The sequence below is a fragment of the Carex rostrata genome, chromosome 4 (genome assembly GCF_964058835.1).
Source record: "Carex rostrata chromosome 4, lpCarRost1.2, whole genome shotgun sequence".
Classification (NCBI taxonomy): domain Eukaryota; kingdom Viridiplantae; phylum Streptophyta; class Magnoliopsida; order Poales; family Cyperaceae; genus Carex; species Carex rostrata.
In genome coordinates this window covers 3618592-3639903 of record NC_135921.1, presented here as the reverse complement: position 1 = coordinate 3639903, position 21312 = coordinate 3618592, and the positions used below count along the sequence as shown (strand labels likewise).

General features: G+C 31.6%; 1 protein-coding gene and 3 pseudogenes across 1 annotated transcript; all 4 read right to left on the bottom strand.

Annotated features, from left to right (window-relative positions):
- Window positions 1–1478: 1478 nt before the first annotated feature.
- On the bottom strand, window positions 1479–2707 carry LOC144552823 (BTB/POZ and MATH domain-containing protein 1-like). Its single transcript, XM_078300824.1, has 2 exons — window positions 2391–2707; window positions 1479–2192 (listed from the first exon to the last, which is right to left on the bottom strand). Exons 1-2 carry the CDS (start codon window positions 2650–2652, stop codon window positions 1540–1542), a joined length of 915 nt encoding a protein of 304 aa, XP_078156950.1. The 5' UTR covers window positions 2653–2707; the 3' UTR covers window positions 1479–1539.
- A 3209-nt stretch (window positions 2708–5916) lies between these two features.
- Window positions 5917–7020, bottom strand: LOC144552507 (BTB/POZ and MATH domain-containing protein 2 pseudogene; annotated as a pseudogene).
- Window positions 7021–12228: 5208 nt separating this feature from the next.
- Window positions 12229–13197, bottom strand: LOC144552506 (BTB/POZ and MATH domain-containing protein 2 pseudogene; annotated as a pseudogene).
- Window positions 13198–18339: 5142 nt separating this feature from the next.
- Window positions 18340–19308, bottom strand: LOC144552505 (BTB/POZ and MATH domain-containing protein 2 pseudogene; annotated as a pseudogene).
- Window positions 19309–21312: the final 2004 nt, after the last annotated feature.

The following is a 21312-nucleotide window of genomic DNA, read 5'->3' as shown; positions in this document are numbered from 1 at the left end:
TTTGAATTATGTATATTGAAATTTATTATTTTAAAAGTTTTTACATGGTACATGCCCCCTCATAAAATGCTAAATGTATGTCTGTACTTGGAATTATATTTTGTGGTTTTGGAGACATGAGGTCAAGTTCCACTACCACACATTATGTACTTTACAGTGTAGCCCCTCCGATCTAATTAAATTATCTAGTTCTGCCTCTGACCATACACTATTCTCTCTTTATCATCAGATTATCAACCGTTAGAATTCTGTTGCAGATTATAAGTTATCCGCACATATTCATTTTTTGTGGTATTTTGAGGGTCCAGATTCTGTTTATATCGTTTGATATTCTTGGTCCATTATTTATTATGAAAATATGCTGATTTGACAGAAAATTCACCCGACTTTGTTAATTTTCTAATTGCATCATATGGTTGTGTTGATATGAAGTGTGTTACCACTTTACTATTTAAATTCTCCAATTCTTGCTATTGAGAATTAGATTTGTTTGTAATTATGATTGCAGCAACATAATTTGGGGTTGCTGTAATATAGTTGCAAAGAGAAGTATCTTATTTGTTTTCTGTTTTTTTACAGCTTTCACCTTTATTTTGCCCTTTCATGTAACTGCTCAACTGTTTGAGCAATTTTTCTTGTGTTTTTAGGTGGTGGTTACCACTCTCATGTAACTGAACCTTATATTTCAATATAAATGAGGGCATGACTTTCATTTCTATTCAAAAAAAAAAAAAGCACGATCTTCTTTGTAGAGGAAATTACAACTAAAATTAGATGATTAAAGAGAGGAACTAGTTGGTCCACTCATTGTTATGTCTTCTCCTCTAGTCCTAGTTCATTGTATACATTCAAAGGAATAGCAAGTTGGTTTTGTTAAGCCAATGTATCTCTTTAATAAGGAGTTTTTATATAAAAAAGGTGATCGTTCTATGTTCTGCTGTTTTACCTACATCATTGCGCCTCAACAGGTCAACCTGATCCGTATCCAATGTAATCAACGACTAATGGATCGGGTATGGATTTAACATTTTTTACCAGACCCAACCCGTTCAATTTTGATTTTTTACGATTGTCTTGTTTGAGAGAGAGCATAATGGGTATATTTTAAGGAATACTGGTCTGAGCTAAGCAGTTATATATGTACTGGCACTCGATACTTTGAGTTCTGGTAATTTGTTTTTGGTTAAAATTATGTAATCACAATTGAAAACATATTGTTTGAACTATTTTGAATATGATGTCAAAGTGTTTCCGGAACCTCTTAATCAGGTTCAGGGTAATGATAATTCAATTCATATGGAAGTTCATCTCTGCAACAGTCTCTGATTTGGGTATGATGTAAGAAAAATAATCAATGGACTTTTAGATTGGAATTTCATTATATTATGAAAGTGTATTCCATTAGCATATTGCAAAACAATTGTGACATATATCATCGCACATTACAATAAGAACACACCTATTATACATATATCATCTATGTTGCAGTACATATATTATGGACTCGCAAATTCAACCAGATACAAGCAACAAAAACAGTTAAGTTAAAAAAAAGTAAAGGAAAATAACAACTGCCACTGGAAAGAGGAAACTATATTTCCATTTCACTGATGGTTCCTTCAAATTAGAGGGCAACGATCCAATTAGAAATTGCTCAGTTGCAATTACCCTTGCAAGAACTCCAGGAGAATCTAAAAATTTCAAGCATGTTGCTTTGAGATGATTGCAACTGTGTCTCTCGGCTATCAACAACAAGGAAACCACATTTCTTGTGTCAATACTACCGCACAACATCTTTTCGCATATTATCTTCAATCTCTCCAAACCATATCTATCAGCCGCAACCAATAGATGCTGAGCAATTAATTTGGTGTCGTGTTTCTCATTGCTTTCTTTTATCTCTTCAAATTCAGGAAATGTATCATTATATATGAAATGAAGAAGAGCTTTGAACACTGGAGCTTCCATTTCTTCAATTTTAATCGTATCTGATTTTTCCTTCATCGGACCAAAAAATTGTGCCGAAAAGACTGGAGATCTCGCTGCGAGAATGCACTTGTGAGCACTAAAAGATTGACCATCCACTTCAAATGTAACATCTATTCCATTTCCATTCTCCAAAAGAGAGCCGAGTTGCTGCGGGATGTTACCGGGTGGAACAACAATATGCGGAGTTGGCTCCACCGGAAAAACTTTAAAAATAGTAATGACACTTTTAATTACGAAACAATCATCTGTGATTTTTGACTCCAACTCTGGTCTTTTACAAAATGATTTATAGCCCCAACCCCAACTGAAGGTTTCAAAATTTATAACATCTGTTGAATTGCGCAAGAATAAAACACATCCACTTTGGTCTAGAATAGTAAACGAAACTTCGGCTTTTATACCTTCTGATTTGCTTTTAAGGTAAACATATATCGATGTGTGGTCAACTTCTGCATCAAAGGAACCATTTGGGTAGTACTGGATACTCCAATCATATCCACCCACATGAAAAATGGTTGATTCAAGAAAATTGCCTTTGCCAATTTTCTTATCTACAGAATACCCCTCAATTCTAAACATGTGAGATCTCGTTACCTTCTCAATTCGTCTTACACAACCTGTGCTTTCTTGGATTTCAGCGGAATATTGAGTGGAAAGTGACATGGATAGAAATATATAAAGGAGAGGTTTTCTTAATTACAAAGCGGAGAGGTGTCTAGTGTTTCAATGGGATAGTGAAATTTTGTGCTTAGTTTCTCTCTTTTATAGGATGGAAAAGATGGACCAAGCAATAAATATTGGTAGTCTTTTGAAAAGATGGAGAATATGATTTGTTTTCAAGACGGTTTATCTCCTCTGTTCTTTTGAAGCGCCTGTCAATTCCAATTTTCTGTAAGCTTTGTGTTATATTCTGAAAATTTTAAATTTATAAATTACGCCTAATTAAAAAATTTAGTTAACTAAAGAATAAATTAAATTATGAATGCATTTATTAAACTAACATCAAATTTTTAATTTATTAAATTATGGCTGAAAATTAATTCGAGACATTAGATTAGAAATAAATAAATACAACAATAGAATAGAAAGAACTTATGTGAAATTAAATTATAAAATTTATGACGTATTTAGAAATGAGAAATTTGTGGAAGTAACATATTAATTAAAATTTAATGAAATTATAAACTAATAACATTAATCAAAATTTAGCCTATGATCATAAATGAATTATAAATTTAAATCAACAATTATTCGTACAAATATTTAACATAAATTCCCACTGGTTTTTGTTAAATAAATTGGAATGTCTAGTTTCATTTAATCATTAATTGATGTTAGGAAATTTAGAAATAATCTGACTGTTTGATTAAATCGCACAATCAAAATTTAACATAAATAGATAAATGAAACAAAAATTAGATTTTCTTTTTAAAAAAGAGACGAAAACTTTCCCAATCGATTCGAAAAGGATTAGAAAATTACATACAATAATTTAGAAAACAAAACGATTCGACACATGAAAGACTACACAGATTCCACCTCAAACTCTCATTTCTCCCATTTCCGTTTTACTAATGGACCCCATACCATTAGAATCTCTCCCCCCTCTCTCTCTCCTTTTTATTCCTTGCTGGAGAAGGAAATTTTCAAAATCCCATTCTATTTTGAATTGAGATCCGCACTCCCTTCTCTTTTGATTTTGTGACAAGTGGACCCCCACCACCCTCAAAACCTTTGTCCTCCTGTCTCACCTACAATCGGGCCCTGCCCCAATTAAATTCATTTTTGTTTTTCTTTTCTTTCTTGGGAAGGAAGTCCTCTAAGGATCAAAATCTGCTCCTTTTCTTACACCATGTTTGGATGATGAGGACACCGCTACTTATAGTAGCTTGATAAGACATTTCACTCTCTTACGGGAGAAGTGAGCTCAATCTCTATTAAAGATAGGAAAAATTGTATGTGTGTGGCTTACGAGTAATTTTCAAAAAAAAAAAAAAAAGTTTGGATGGAGAGTATTGGAAGTGGAGGTAAATAATAGAAGAGAATGAAATGAAATAAAAAAAAAAACTAAAATAAATTTAACTCTCATTTTTTTTTTTGGTTGATTAAAATTTAGAAAGTTAATGAGAAATTTGGCCGCTATTGTAGGATTGTGACAAAAAACTTGTATGAGAATTATATAGATATGATATAGAGTTAAGTGTTGTGTTATTCTTTCTAAAAATATTTGCAACAAACTTTCTTTCCATCCGTTACATCCCAAATTGGAAGGGACACCAATTCTATTGATTACAATAATACAAGGTTAAATCTTTCACCTCCTGTACTCTTTACCTCTGATATAATTTTATCAACCAAACACGATTTGATGAAAAGTTTTCTTTGTATTCCATTCCCTCCCTTCCTCTACTCTCCATCCAAACAAAGGTGTTAAGAAAAGGAGTACCCTCATATTCTTCCATTTATATCGTTTAAATCGATCACACGGCTTCAATTACATCTAATTCGTTTTAATAAATTATATTAATATAAAAGAAAGATAAAGAAAAAGAAAAGATGAGGGTTGGTGAGATAAATAATATAAATGGAAAATTGAATTAATAAATTAGGAATTTAATTGATGGGCTCGGCTGAAATTAAATTAAAACTGAAATGGGCTTGATCCAAACGGAAAATAATATAAATGGAAAATTTCCCTTTGCACTGGGCCGAAACAGACTAACAAATTTAATTGTGATTTTCTTTGATAACTTTTGGCATGAGTTGCGCATGCACTCTTGTACTGAAATTTATAACTTCAAAGTCCAAACATAATCACTTGTTTAAAATATTTAAGTGCTAAACAAACTATAAATAAGAAGAAAATTTATATTTAACAAGACTTGAACTTCTGGAATTTAACTCAGGCCGAAAACAGATATTTAATAGTTTTAAAACTAAAAAATGAGCAAGATTTGAAATTAATACTTTTTTTAATCAATGAAAATGTCAGCATAACTGACCTTCAAAAAAAAGATTTGAAATTAATACAAAGTGACAAAATTTTAATAATAAAAATAAAGAAGCGCCGAACCAATCCCATAAATTCTACATTGTAAATTTCTCTAGGAAATTGTTGTTAACAAAGAGAATTTTAAATTTAGGATATACAATAATCTGTTTGATTATTCTTATAACATGTACACACATTTGACTATTTGTACCACGCTCATATATGATAGATACGTTAAATTATTATGAATTTGGTTATCAAATGTGTCACCTGAAATACTTCAATCACTCGTTAATCTTACATATTAGATAACCTATCATTAATTTACCCTCCACACCACGTAGTTAAATAAAATCAGGTTAACAAATTTTAAATTTTAAATCTAAAATTTATAAGTTATTAGATAACAAGGTCAACAAAGTAACAACATATTTTATTTTATACTTCAAACTAATTTCAAATTATTATAATTAGAGTAATAAATTATTAGCCAATGCATTTTATCGTATAAATAAAGTAATAAATTAACGTACGTAAAATTTTCTAAGTTACGATTTTTAGAATAGGAATTTATTTGGATAAGTAATTAAAACACGTATTTCTATTTTATACGTACTAGAAATCGATTGCAAATGGATAAATAAATTAATAACATGTTTTTATCATATCACTATTGTTATAGACCGAATCGGACAGTTGGACGTAATTATTGCAAAACAATTATGACATATATTATCGCACATTTTATAATAAAAAACACAGTACATATATCATATATGTTGCAGTACTTATATTATGGATTCGCAAATCCGATCAGATACAAGCAATAAAAACATTAAATAAAAAAAAATGAAAGGATAATAACAACTGCAACTGGAAGGAGGAAATTATATTGTTATTTCACTGATGGTTCCTTCAAATTAGAGGGCAACGATTCAATTAGAAATTGCTTTCAAGCATGTTGCTTTGAGATGATTGCAACTGTGCCTCTCGGCTATCAACAACAAGGAAACCGCATTGCTTGTGTTAATAGTACCGCACAACATCTTCTCGCATATTATCTTCAATCTCTCCAAGCCATATCTATCTGCCGCAATCAATAGATGTTGAGCCATTAATTTGGTGTCAAGTTTCTCATCGCTCTCTTTTATCTCTTCAAATTTAGGAAATGTATCATAATATATGAAATGAAGCAGAGCTTTGAACACTGGAGCTTTCATTTCTTCAATTTTAATCGTATCTGATTTTTCCTTCATCGGACCAAAAAATTGTGCCGAAAAGACTGGAGATCTCGCCGCGAGAATGCACTTGTGAGCACTAAAAGATTGACCATCCACTTCAAATGTAACATCCATTCCAATTCCATTCTCCAAAAGAGAGCCGATGTGCTGCGGCATGTTACTGGGTGGAACAACAATATGCAGAGTTGGCTCCACCGGAAAAACTTTAAAAATAGTAATGACACTTTCAATTACGAAACAATCATCTGTGATTTTTGACTCCAACTCTGGTCTTTTACAAAATGAATAATAGCCCCAAGCAGAATCAAAGGTTTTGAAATGGCTAATGTTTATTGTTTTGCTGAAGGGTAAAGCACATCCACTTTGGTCTAGAATTGTAAAGCAAACCTGTGCTTTTATACCTTCTGATTTGCTTTTATGGAAAAGAAATATCGATATGTCGTCAATTTTTGTCCCAAGGTAACCATTTGGGTAGTACTGGATGCTCCAGTCATGTCCACCCACATCAAAAATGGTTGATGCAAGAAAATTGCCTTTGCCGATATTCTCATCTACAGAATACCCCTCAATTCTAAACATGTGAGATCTCGTTACCTTCACAAATCGCCTTACACAACCTGTGATTTCTTGGATTTCAGCGGGATATTGAGTGGAAAGTGACATTGTGATGGAAATATATAAAGGAGAGGTTTTCTTAATTATAAAGCGGAGAGGTGTCTAGTGTTTCAACGGGATAGTGAAATATTGTGCTTAGTTTCTCTCGTTTATGGGATGGAAAAGATGGACCAAGCAATGAATATTGGTAGTCTTCACTTGGAGGACTTCCTTCCCAGGAAGAAAAGAAAAACAAAGATGAGTTTAATTGGGGTAGGGCCCGATTGTAGGTGAGATAGGACGACAGAGGTTTTGAGGGTGGTGGGGTCCAATTGTCACAAAATCAAAACAGAGGGGGAGTGCGGATCTCAATTCAAAATGGAATGGGATTTTGAAAATTTCCTTCTCCAGGGAAGGAATAAAAAGGAGAGAGATGGGAGAGATTCTAATGATGTGGGGTCCATTAGTAAAAAGGAAATGGGAGAAATGAGAGTTTGAGGTGGGATCTGTGTAGTCTTTCACGTGTTGAATTATTGTATGTAATTTTCTAATTCTTCTCGAATCAATTGGGAAAGTTTTCGTCTCTTTCAAAAAAAAAAAAAAATCTAATTTTTGTTTCATTTATCTATTTATGTTAAATTTTGATTTTGCGAGATTTAATATTATTTCTGAATTTTCTAACGTCAATTGACGATTAAACGAAACTAGACATTTCAATTTATTTAACAAAAATCAATGGGAATTTATGTTAAATATTTGTACGAATAATCATTGATTTAAATTTATAATTTATTTATGATCATAGTTGTAATACTCTGTCATGTGAATATTTTTTGTAATATTCAACGTAATAAATAAATAATAATTTGATAATATAGTTTTTGAAATTGTCTATGCAACACTAGCGTACCGATTTTTTTATAAATATCCTAAATTTATATTAAATTTAAAAAAATATCCGATTCAGCTGTTTTTTTTTTTCAAAAATACTCATTCCGGAAAAAAAATTTCCGGACTAAACCTCTAAAACGGGAAATTTTTTTTCCGGAAACACGATGCTAAATTCGGAAATTTTTTTTCCGAAAATAGCTCCCAAATCCCGAAATTTTTTTTCCAAACTCGGAATTGGCCTACAAAAGACCCGCGCGGGGTCTCTCCTTCCCCACTCACTCCTCCATATTCTTTCATCCGATTGAAGGTAATTTTTTTTTAACTTATTTAAATATTTAATTTTAAATGGTTTAGAATAATGTCCAAATAATTTAGAAAATTGTGTAGAATAATTTTGGAAATACCAAATGGTCTAGAATAATTTAGAAAATACCAAAATAGTGTAGAATTGTATCCAATACCAAATGGTCTAGAACAATTTAGAAAATTCCAAAATGGTGTAGAATAATTTGGAAAATACCAAAATGGTGTAGAATAATTTGGAAAATACCAAAATGGTGTAGAATAATTTAGAAAATACCAAAATGGTTTAGAATAATTTTGAAAATACCAAAATGGTGTAGAATAATTTAGAAAATACCAAAATAATCTCGAATATTTAGAAAATATGAAAATAGTGTATAATAATTTAGAAAATACCAAAATGGTCTAGAATAGTTTAGAAAATACCAAATGGTCTAGAATAATTTAGAAAATAACAAAATAGTCTAGAATAATTTAGAAAACACGAAAATAGTTTACAATAGTTTAGAATATACCAAATGGTGTAGAAAATTATCCTATTAATGTAGAAAATTATTCGATTAATTTAGAATTTTTTTAGGAATCTCTTTTCTTTTCGGGTCCCTTTCGGAGCTCTGACTGTCTGATCGATCAGATCTGCGATTCAGGTTTTTATATTTATATTGTTTTAATTTTAATTTCAAATACAATTAATTAGTTCATTTTAAATCGTTTAGAATATTGTCTTATTAATTTAGAAAATACCAAAATGGTGTAGAATAATTTAGAAAATTCCCAAATGGTGTAGAATAATTTAGAAAATAGCAAAATGTGTATAATAATTTTATTTTAATTCCAAAATAGTCTACAATAATTTAGAAAATACTAAAATGGTGTAGAATAATTTAGAAAATACCAAAATGGTACAGAAAATTTCCCTATTAATTTAGAAAATTATTTGATTAATAACAAAATGGTGTAAAATAATTTAGAAAAATTTAAGGTGATTTACAATATTGTTCGAATTTTGTAGTATGGCACACGAAGTACTTAAGCATAAATTTAGCCTCTTGTTGTGGGTAATTCACGGCAATCATAGAGTATCTGAGGCATCTAAGGAGGTAAGCATTTACTTATTTCGTTTTTCATAACTCTGTAAGTAATCAAATTATATTGTAATTGATTTTTTTCTTACTTTAGAGTACGGATATTTTAACAGTGAGACATTATCGGCACAAATGCGAGTATGATGAGAGGTACACCGTTTTTAATTTGAATGAGCTTATATCAGATCGTGACATTGCCTGATATCGCCCTCGATGCGGCCCTCATTCACGAACTTGTCGAGCGGTGGCATCCAGAGATGCACACTTTTCATCTCCCTTCGGAGAGATGACAAGTATTAACTAATTGAAATATTTTTTTTGAGTTCCTTACTGACAAGTTAAATAAATTATAGTTACTCTGGAGGATGTGAGTTGTCTGTGGGGTTTGCCTATTACGGGGGATCCGGTAACGGGAATTACAGACTCGGCGAGTTTTCAAGGCCGACTGTATGAGTTGCTAGGTGTAAAGATAATGAAGTGAATGGGTTAATAAAAAAGAGGGGAAAAGATACGTGCGACATGCTTGTGGCCAAAAAAGCACTCCGTGAGCGCTTCAAAAAATTACCAACAGATGCGACCGACGAACAATTGACGATTAGGTATGTCCGTGGATTTCTCCTCGACTTGCTAGAGGTTAATTCCGGAAAAAAAAATTTCGGAATAGGTATTTTTGGAAAAAAAAAAACAGCTGAATCGGATATATTTTGAAATTTAATATAAATTTTAGATATAAATAAAAAAATCGGCTAGCCGTACTTGAATGAATCTTTGATTCATGGAACAAATCCTATAACTATGTCCTGAGAATTTATTAGAAGTTAATATGATCATATATTAAAGATTTTTATGCACAACTTTTATGTTAATGTTACATAAAGATAATAATTACGAGACCTAGAGCTTGTATATTTTAAGCTTTCTTAAAATCTGAACGTATAAGCTCCACGTATATATAGGAACCAAATAAACTCATCTAAAATAAAATAGGTCTAATATATATAATTGTAAATTAATATGTAAATAAATATATAGAACATGAGAAATTGGATTTCGGACCTAGATTGATGTCAATTAACCAAAGAATGAGAATTTGCCGGTGGTCTTTTTGCAAAATGTCCATATTTCCATTTTACATGAAGAATAAAAGCATACCACAAATTACTCCTTATTTTATGTTGGCTTCCATAATTTCTCTGTCATGAATGTGATTGTAGGCTGACGCGGTCCCTTCACGTACGTGATCGTAGGCGCAAGCGGTCCTTTCACAGACGTGTGATAGACATAAATTATACACACATTCAATCTGATTTTTATTATGAAATAACACCAAATATCTTGTATTTTGCACATAAAAAGAATAAAATATATCTAGAATCAAGTTACTGCGTTTGCTTAGTCTTAATTTGTAGGAAATGAAGAAAAAGGCCCTCAGTCAGCACTTAGAAGAAAATCTGCTAACTTCAGCATTGAACAGAAAAAGTCCGACCGTAGTGCGGATGCACTCAAGCCCTAGTACGAACGCACTCACTACTTAGCCAAATTTTAGACGATTTCAAAATCTTCGAAAAAAAAAATCCGAGCGCAATGCGGACGCACACAGGAATACAACAAAGTTAAAAAAAAGGAAATTCGGGAGCTAGTGCGGATGCAGAGAGGAGCTAGTGCAAACGCACTGAAGTCGCAGGCTGCCAAAAAAGTGCGTTTTCGATAGTTTTTCTATTTCTGAAACATCCAGGATGCGTTTCAAGGGCTCAAATTAGACCACACCAGTTTGAAAAACTTGTAGAACAAGTATCTAATAACCTCCGCACATTCTGAGCTTCAAATTGGGCAGAATTTCAGCTATAAAAAGAGAAGAACTTTTCCATTCAAGGCGTCTCTTAGTATATGTCTCTTACGATTGAATACAGCGGAAAATATGCAGAAATTCCTCAAGTCTCGGAAGCTTTTCATGGAAGAAAAAGAAGAAGATTCAAGCAAGATGTCGCAAGATTAAGGTTTTTCATTTAGAGAAGGGTGTAACTATTTCTCTATTTAATTTCTCTTTGTTTTTGTCAATTTTTGTAATGAATCTTTCTATGAGAGGCTAGTTTTCTCTCTAGGGGTTTAGGTCATATGCATGAACTTGTTTAATTTTATTTTACTTGGATTTTAGTTTTTATTATAATTGTTTGATTTGATTGTTAATTTCTGTGATTTATTCTTTGTGTTGATTATATGATTTGTACTTGAATTGTAGTTATCCCGCTTTGGATTCGAAAGAACCAAAGAAGCTTAGAATCATATAGGATAGTATCAAATTATGAACACAAATACCTTAGGATTTGAATTAGAATTTAACCAATCTGTAATCTAAACCGGAACTGCAGAAATTAGGGTTAGGGTTTGGTGAATGAGATAATTGTGAAGTCAACCCCTAATTAGGACCTCTTGAATTGGATTGAATATTTGTATGAAGGACTTAATCGTGAAGTATCGATATTTGAGAATATAATAGATTAACAAGAGCTTCATTGTCTATAGCTAGGGAGAATATAATAGACAAACACTTTGGTGAGCATAAGAAGAGCCTAGTTCTACTCTATTTTATACTTCAAACTAATTTCAAATTATTATAATTAGAGTAATAAATTATTAGCTAGTGCATTTTATCGTATAAATAAAGTAATAAATTAAACGTACGCAAAATTTTCTAAGTAACAATTTTTATAATAGAAATTTATTTACATAAGTAATTAAAACATGTATTTCTATTTTATACATACTAGAAATCGATTGCAAATGGATAAATAAATTAATAACATGGTTTTATCGTATCACTATTGTTATAGACTTAATTGTATAACAAATAGTTTCAAAACCGAATAAGAATAGTCGGACGTAATTATTGCCAAACAATTGTGACATATATTATCACACATTGGATGAAGAACATACCTATTATAATAAAAAAACACAGTACATATATCATATATGTTGCAGTACATATATTATGGATTCGCAAATCAGAACAGATACAAGCAACAAAAACATTAAGTAAAAAAAAAATGAAAGGATAATAACAACTACAACTGGAAGGAGGAAATTATATTGTTATTTCACCGATGGTTCCTTCAAATTAGAGGGCAACGATTCAATTAGAAATTGCTTTCAAGCATGTTGCTTTGAGATGATTGCAACTGTGCTTCTCGGCTATCAACAACAAGGAAACCGCATTGCTTGTGTTAATAGTACCGCACAACATCTTCTCGCATATTATCTTCAATCTCTCCAAACCATATCTATCAGCCGCAATCAATAGATCTTGAGCCATTAATTTGGTGTCAAGTTTCTCATCGCTCTCTTTTATCTCTTCAAATTTAGGAAATGTATCATAATATATGAAATGAAGCAGAGCTTTGAACACTGGAGCTTTCATTTCTTCAATTTTAATTGTATCTGAATTTTCCTTCATCGGACCAAAAAATTGTGTGAAAAAGACTGGAGATCTCGCCGCGAGAATGCACTTGTGAGCACTAAAAGATTGACCATCGACTTCAAATGTAACATCCGCTCCATTTCCATTCTCCAAAAGAGGGCCGAGTTGCTGCTGGATGTTACCGGGTGGAACAACAATATGCAGAGTTGGCTCCACCGAAAAAACTTTAAAAATAGTAATGACACTTTCAATTACGAAACAATCATTTGTGATTTTTGACTCCAACTCTGGCCTTTTACAAAATGATTTATAGCCCCAACCAAAAGTAAAGGTGTTGTAATGTCTAATCTGTGTTGTTTTGCTTAAGGGTAAAGCACATCCACTTTGGTCTAGAATAGTATAACATACTTGTGCTTTTGTACCTTCTGATTTGCTTTTAATGTTAAGATATATCGATATGTCATCATCTCCAGCCTCAGCGCAACCATTTGGGTAGTACTGGATACTCCAATCATACCCACCCACATCAAAAATGGTTGATTCAAGAAAATTGCCTTTGCCAATATTCTCATCTACAGAATACCCCTCAATTCTATACATGTGAGATCTCGTTACCTTCTCAAATTGCCTTACACAACCTGTGGTTTCTTGGATTTCAGCGGCATATTGAGTGGAAAGTGACATTGTGATGGAAATATAAAAAGGAGAGGTTTTCTTAATTATAAAATGGTGAGGTGTTTCAACGGCATATATAGTGAAATATTGTGCTTAGTTTCTCTCTTTTATAGGATGGATAAGATGGACCAAGCAATGAATATTGGTAGTTTTCACTTGGAGGACTTCCTTCCCAGAAAGAAAAGAAAAAGACAGATGAGTTTAATTGGAGTAGGGCCCGATTGTAGGTGAGATAGGATGACAAAGGTTTTGAGGGTGGTGGGGTCTACTTGTCACAAAATCAAAAGAAAGGGGGAGTGCGGATCTCAATTCAAAATGGAACGGGATTTTGAAAATTTCTTTCTCCAGTAAGGAATAAAAAGGAGAGAGAGAGGGGAGAGATTCTAATGATGTGGGGTCCATTAGTTAAAAGGAAATGGGAGAAATGAGAGTTTGAGGTGGGATCTGTGTGGTGTTTCATGTATCGAATCATTTTGTTTTCTAAATTAATGTATGTAATTTTCTAATTCTTGTCGAATCAATTGGGAAAGTTTTCGTCTCTTTTAAAAAAAAAAAAATCTAATTTTTGTTTCAATTATCTATTTATGTTAAATTTTTGATTTTGTGAGATTTAATCGAACAATCAGATTAATTATTTCTGAATTTCCTAACGTCAATTGACGATTAAACAAAACTAGACATTCCAATTAATTTAACAAAAGCCAATGGAAATTTATATTAAATATTTGTACGAATAATCATTGATTTAAATTTATAATTTATTTATGATCATAGTTATAATTTTTTTTTATTATCAATGGATTTAGGAACGTATAATATTCAACGTAATAAATAAATAATAATTTGATAATATAGTTTTTGAAATTGTCTATGCAACACTAGCCGTACTTGAATCTTTGATTCATGCAACAAATCCTATAACTACGTCCTGATAATTTGTTAGAAGTTAATATGATCATATATTAAATATTTTTATGCACAACTTCTATGTTAATGTTACATAAAGATAATAATTACCAGACCTAGAGCTTGTATATTTTGAGCTTTCTTAAAATCTGAACGTATAAGCTCCACGTATACATAGGAACCAAATAAACTCACCTAAAATAAAATAGGTCTAATATATATAATTATAAATTAGAGTAGGGTTAAAATGCCTCATTGTTTTTTGTCCCAACCATGCCCCATCTCTATATCTTCGTTTACAAAGTTCAAATAGTCGATCCGAACCGTTCATCTTGTTCTACATATTAAAATGTGCTTAGAGACCAAATTTTATATTTTTTAGATAGGTACAAAATCACTACATCTGGACCATCCAAAAACGGTGATTTTGTACCTATCTAAAAAAATAGTAAAAAATTTTCAAAAAATATAAAATTTGGTCTCTAAGCACATTTTAATATGTAGAACAAGATGAACGATTCGGATTGACTATTTGAACTTTGTAAATGAAGATATAGAGATGGGGCATGGTTGGGGCAAAAAACAATGGGGGCATTTTAACCCTACTCTATAAATTAACTAGTTACATTGTTGCAGCTCCGCTGCAAATGTATTTTTGGTGTTTGTTTATGAGGGTGACATTTTTATTTCCTTGGAGACATTGTTTTCAGTAAGTGTATCGATTAGGTTAACATGGAGTAAGGAATTGAATTGTTGATCTCACGATCTTCGTGTTATAAATATAGGCGGGCGGTGAATTTGTTCTCAATTAGGTTCCCAATTTTGGTGTTATCAATCCTTGCTAAACCTTAAGCTGAAAACTCCAGAACTTAGACCGAAAAGGTCAATTATATATGTCAATCAACTTTCTAGCTCTCAATCTTTGTGGTCTCAATTTAGGTGGTGGTCAAGTTTGATTATCTGGTTGCCCAAATAATGACATTTTGTTTGCCTTCTTTTGTTTACTTACTGTAGTACATATTGTCATCAGATTTGGAATTAGATATAAATTATCAGTATGTAATGAAACTGTCATAACTATTGAACATATACAATCTATCGGTTAAATTTGTTAAGTGGGTATACATTTGAAATGATTTACTATATATTTTTCGTCTTCAAGGAGCTAAGATGTAGTTGTACATGTGATGTCCCTATACAAGAGAATTGGAATGTGAATTTATTGTCAGTAAAAATGGAACAACAATTAAGTAAAGAGTGAAAGTGGCCGTCAAAATATGACAACAATTGACTACCTAAAGAGTGCCATTGCAAGTGGGAATGACAATCTATTGCCAGTAAAAATGGGAGAACAATTTACGCTTATGAATAGCACTCTTTTAGCAATATTCATTGATATGAATAACGAACTACCATAATAAACATGGAAATAGATGAATTTACCTGAAGAATGTGTCTTAATGGAGCCTAATAGTATGCCGGAAGTTGCTCAATAGCATCTGCATTGTAGTTCATGTAAGACTGTGAGTTCACTGACAAAATTGTAACTTCTTCAATTTAATCTGTACCCAAAAAGATTTAACAAAATTAGGAAAACATTTACCAATGGAGATGACTAAAATAATAAGCTCCAAATGAGTAATTATGAATATAGAATTTCAAGTACCGAATTGAAGAATCAGCTAGTGAAATTATGAAATAATTGTTGGGGACAAAATTCATGAAGAAAAATCAAACTGCTGCTGATACTTAGGACATACTGGTAAATACACGCCCTACATTACCGTCACTGAAAGCTTAAAATATCTAACTGTACTGACACTGACTAAGTTTCAATTTCATTTCTGATACTCATTTGTATTATAAATATTCAAAATATCTGAATCCTTTTGAAATAAGGGAATGGAAATGCAGATACATATTTATTGTTGTAGCAGATGCCAAATCAGATTATAATTATATTTGGATCCATAAAATAATTCAATTAGTGCTGCATAACAAAATATAGCAGCAAAAATAAAATGATCAATGTAAATATGAGTTTTACTTGGTGCCATATAACCTCTATGTAAACATCTAATTTTAGGACTCAGATCCTACCATACACAAACCAAAGAGTGAGGCTATGGTAGTATGCATGGCACATATTGAGAATGTTACATCTATAGAAGAGGCTCTCATTTGTGCATAATTCATCTATTTTTTATGGGCATTTTCCACTCTAGAAACTTTTTTTTTTTTGTCCATTTTTTTGAAAAAAAAAAAAAACAGCTCACTCAGAAAGATAACACACTCAAGCCTTAAATTTAAAAAGTCTACTCAGAAAGATAACAGACACAGCTCACTCTGAAACTTTTTTTATGCATAATTCTCTACGGTTCTACCTCTATCATTGTGTTTCACTACGATGTACCTAGTTTTGAAGTGTAACTCTCTAAAGGTTATATATGCAAATTTGAACTTTGCAATAGAGTATCCACATTATTCCATAATTTTACGGTGATGAATGACCAAATTAGTAGGAAACCATGAGAGCTACAGTAATAAATTATCCAGTAATATTGCAACCACCATTGTGCCTAGAGAATAATGGATAACAGATCAAGTAATGGAAAGCAAGAAATATTCTTTTGGGCCAAATAAAGAATCATGCTTGCTTTGTTAATCTGGCAAGACAAATTCACAAACATGCATTGAGTTTAGTAAGCATCTTACCTTGCTGACATAGCATCCCAGCCAACAAAATTTTCGATTCAGATTGGGTGCTATATAGTAGGTAGCATACAAATTTCCGATTCAAATTTCAGTTCAAAGTTATCTAAAAAATCTGTTCACAAAGTAACAACATATTTTATTTTAGGAGGAATTGGTTCTATGCCACTCCAAAATGCTGAATTTAGAAAAATACCACCTCAAAATTTTGATTTTGTTAAATGCCACTCCAAATCCCATTTGTTAAGGAAAATGTCACAACTAACAAATTATTATACATTTGTAATAAAAAATAAACATAATATATTGTATTTTGAGTAGTATTTTCGTATATTTCAAAAATACCCTCAGTGCCCCATTTCCAGTTTTCCTTCTTCTCCGACTTGTCTCACTCTCTCTTTTTTTCTCTCTCTCTGCCCTACCCGTCGCCAACCCCTCTCCTTCTTCTCATTTCTCTGCCTTCCCTCTCCAATCCCTATCTCCTCCTCACATCTCTCATGATAGTTGACACAAGCTCACGCACCAACTCAGACGAAATATCCTGAGATGTCGCTGACTTGTTGTGCAGGGGTCAATTAGAGCTATTCAGAGCACCATTTCTTTCATTTATTGATTGTTTAAATAGTGTATATATAGAAAAATAGTCTCTGGAGTCAATTTAGACAATTATCCAACTAATTCTGAGTTTTACCTAAGCTTTGGCATTTCGCCATTTTTGTATCCGTTATGAGATTCTAATTAAATTGGTTCGATTCTTGAATTTGTTTGTTCAATTATCTTGTCTTTGATTGCAACACAAATAGGGTAGATATGTTTTAACCGTGATAAGCATTGGTTTTTATTATTCCCAACATCAAAAGAAATTTTTATCAAGGCTATTTCGGTAACTTCAATTATAATATAAATTTTTAATTTAAAATTATATATTAATATGCTATTTGTGGCATTTTCCTTAATAAATGAGATTTGGGGTGGCATGGATCCAATTCCCCCTTTATTTTATACTTCAAACTAATTTCAAATTATTATAATTAGAGTAATAAATTATTAGCCAATGCATTTTATCATATAAATAAAGTAATAAATTAATGTACGTAAAATTTTCTAAGTTACGATTTTTAGAATATGAATTTATTTGGATAAGTAATTAAAACACGTATTTCTATTTTGATACGTACTAGAAATCGATTGCAAATGGATAAATAAATTTATAACATGTTTTATCATATCACTATTACTATTGTTATAGACTTAATTGTATAACAAATAAGGACAGTCGGACGTAATTATTGCCAAACAATTGTGACATATATTATCGCACATTGCAAGAAGAACATACCTATTATAATAAAAAACACACTACATGTATCATATATGTTGCAGTACATATATTATGGATTCGACAATCCGACCAGATACAGGCAATAAAAACATTTACGTAAAAAAATTGAAAGGATAATAACAACTGCAACTGGAAGGAGGAAATTATATTGTTATTTCACTGATGGTTCCTTCAAATTAGAGGGCAACGATTTAATTCGAAATTGCTTTCAAGCATGTTGCTTTGAGATGATTGCAACTGTGTTTCTCAGCTATCAACAACAAGGAAACTGCATTGCTTGTGTTAATAGTACCGCACAACATCTTCTCGCATATTATCTTCAATCTCTCCAAACCATATCTATCTGCCGCAATCAATAGATGTTGAGCCATTAATTTGGTGTCATGTTTCTCATCGCTCTCTTTTATCTCTTCAAATTCAGGAAATGTATCATAATATATGAAATGAAGCAGAGCTTTGAACACTGGAGCTTTCATTTCTTCAATTTTAATCGTATCTGATTTTTCCTTCATCGGACCAAAAAATTGTGCCGAAAAGACTGGAGATCTCGCCGTGAGAATACACTTGTGAGCACTAAAAGATTGACCATCCACTTCAAATGTAACATCCGCTCCATTTCCATTCTCCAAAAGAGGGCCGAGTTGCTGCTGGATGTTACCGGGTGGAACAACAATATGCAGAGTTGGCTCCACCGAAAAAACTTTAAAAATAGTAATGACACTTTCAATTACGAAACAATCATTTGTGATTTTTGACTCCAACTCTGGCCTTTTACAAAATGATTTATAGCCCCAATTATCATCAAAGGTTTTGTAATGGTAAATCTTTGTTGTTTTGCTCAAGGGTAAAGCACATCCACTTTGATCTAGAATAGTAAAACAAACTTGTGCTTTTGTACCTTCTGATTTGCTTTTATGGTAAATAAATATCGATATGTCGTCATCTTCTGACTCAATGCGACCATTTGGGTAGTACTGGATCCTCCAATCATACCCACCCACATCAAAAATGGTTGATCCAAGAAAATTGCCTTTGCCGATATTCTTATCTTCAGAATACCCCTCAATTCTAAACATGTGAGATCTCGTTATCTTCTGAATTTCTCTTACACAACCCGTGGTTTCTTGAATTTTAGCGGGATATTGAGTGGAAAGTGACATTGTGATGGAAATATATATATAAAGGAGAGGTTTTCTTAATTATAAAGCGGAGAGGTGTCTAGTGTTTCAACGGGATATATAGTGAAATATTGTGCTTAGTTTCTCTCTTTTATAGGATGGAAAAGATGGACCAAGCAATGAATATTGGTAGCCTTCACTTGGAGGACTTCCTTCCCAGGAAGAAAAGAAAAAGAAAGATGAGTTTAATTGGGGTAGGGCCCGATTGTAGGTTCTGAGGGTGGTGTGGTCCACTTGTCACAAAATCAAAAGAGAGGGGGAGTGCGGATCTCAATTCAAAATGGAATGGGATTTTGAAAATTTCCTTCTCCAGGGAAGGAATAAAAAGGAGAGAGAGGGGAGACATTCTAATGATGTGGGGTCCATTAGTAAAAAGGCAATGGGAGAAATGATAGTTTGAGGTGGGATCTGCGTGCTCTTTCACGTGTTGAATCGTTTTGTTTTCTAAAAAAAATAGTGCATGCAATTTTCTAATCCTTCTCGAATCGATTGGGAAAGTTTTTTTCTCTTTTTAAAAAGAGAAAAACTAATTTTTGTTTCATTTATCTATTTATGTTAAATTTGATTTTGTGCGATTTAATCGAACAGTCAGATTATTTCTGAATTTCCTAACGTCAATTAACGATTGAACGAAACTAGACATTCCAATTTATTTAAGAAAAACCAATGGTAATTTATGTATATTTGTACTAATAATCGTTGATTTTAAACTTATAATTTATTTATGATCATAGTCTAAATTTTAATTAATGTTATTAGTTTATAATTTCATTAAATTTTAATTAATATTATTTGTTTATAATTTCATTAAATTTTAATTAATATCTTACTTCCATAAATTTCTCATTTCTAAATACGTCATAAATTTTATAATTTAATTTCACGTAAGTACTTACTATTCTATTGTTGTATTTATTTATTTCTAATCTAATATCTCGAATTAATTTTCAGCCATAATTTAATAAATTAAAAAATTTATGTTAGTTTAATAAATGTATTCATAAGTTAATTTATTCTTTAGTTAACTAATTTTTTTAATTAGGCGTAATTTATAAATTTAAAATTTTCAGAATATAACACAAAACTTACAGAAAATTTAAATTAAAACTGGAATGGGCTGGGTACGCTACTGATCAGTCTGATCTCGGTACCAGTGGATTCATAGTACTGGTACATCCTTTTTAAAACTACTAGGAGCCATTTTACAAATTTCTTTAATTGAGGGGCTGATCTGTTAAAAATAAGGTCCTTGGTAATAAGTAATAACACCCTATTTTAGGCACTCAGAGATAAATTAGGAATTGAATTGATGGGCTCGGCTGGAATTAAATTAAAACTGGAATGGGTTTGATCCAGACCGAAAATAATATAATGGAAAATTTCCCTTTGCACTCTTGTGCTGAAATTTATAACTCCAAACATAATCACTTGTTTACAATATTTAAGTGCTAATCAAACTATAAATAAGAAGAAAATTTATATTTAACAAGACTTGAACTTCTGGAATTTAACTCATGCCAAAAACAGATATTTAATAGTTTTAAAACGAAAAATGAGCAAGATTTGAAATTAATACAAAGTGAGAAAATTTTAATAATAAAAGTAAAGATGCGCCGAACCAATCCCATAAATTCTACATTGTAAATTTCTCTAGGAAATTGTTGTTAACAAAGAGAATTTTAAATTTAGGATATACAATAATCTATTTGATTATTCTTATACCATGTACACACATTTGACCGGCCATTTTTTTTAATACCCCCAAAAAAAAGAAAAATATTAAAAATAACCTCTGTTTTGGATTTTTTTCATATATGCCCTGACCGCCTGGAAACGGAGCGGGCCAAAATTTTAGCAAACCGCCCATTGTATGGGCGCTTCATGCCATTACCAAACCGCCCATATAATGGGCGGTCCACTTTTTTTTTTTTTTTTTTTTAAACAGAAATTTTTTATTTTTTTTTATTTTTTGTATTGAAATATTAG

Bases quoted from the DNA above. Each gene is read 5' to 3' on its own strand.
- LOC144552823 (XM_078300824.1), bottom strand. From the start codon at position 2,652: ATGTCACTTTCCACTCAATATTCCGCTGAAATCCAAGAAAGCACAGGT. The intron at 2,193-2,390 runs GTATAAAAGCCG...CTATTTTTAAAG, and splicing joins CCTTAAAAGCAAATCAGAAG to TTTTTCCGGTGGAGCCAACT.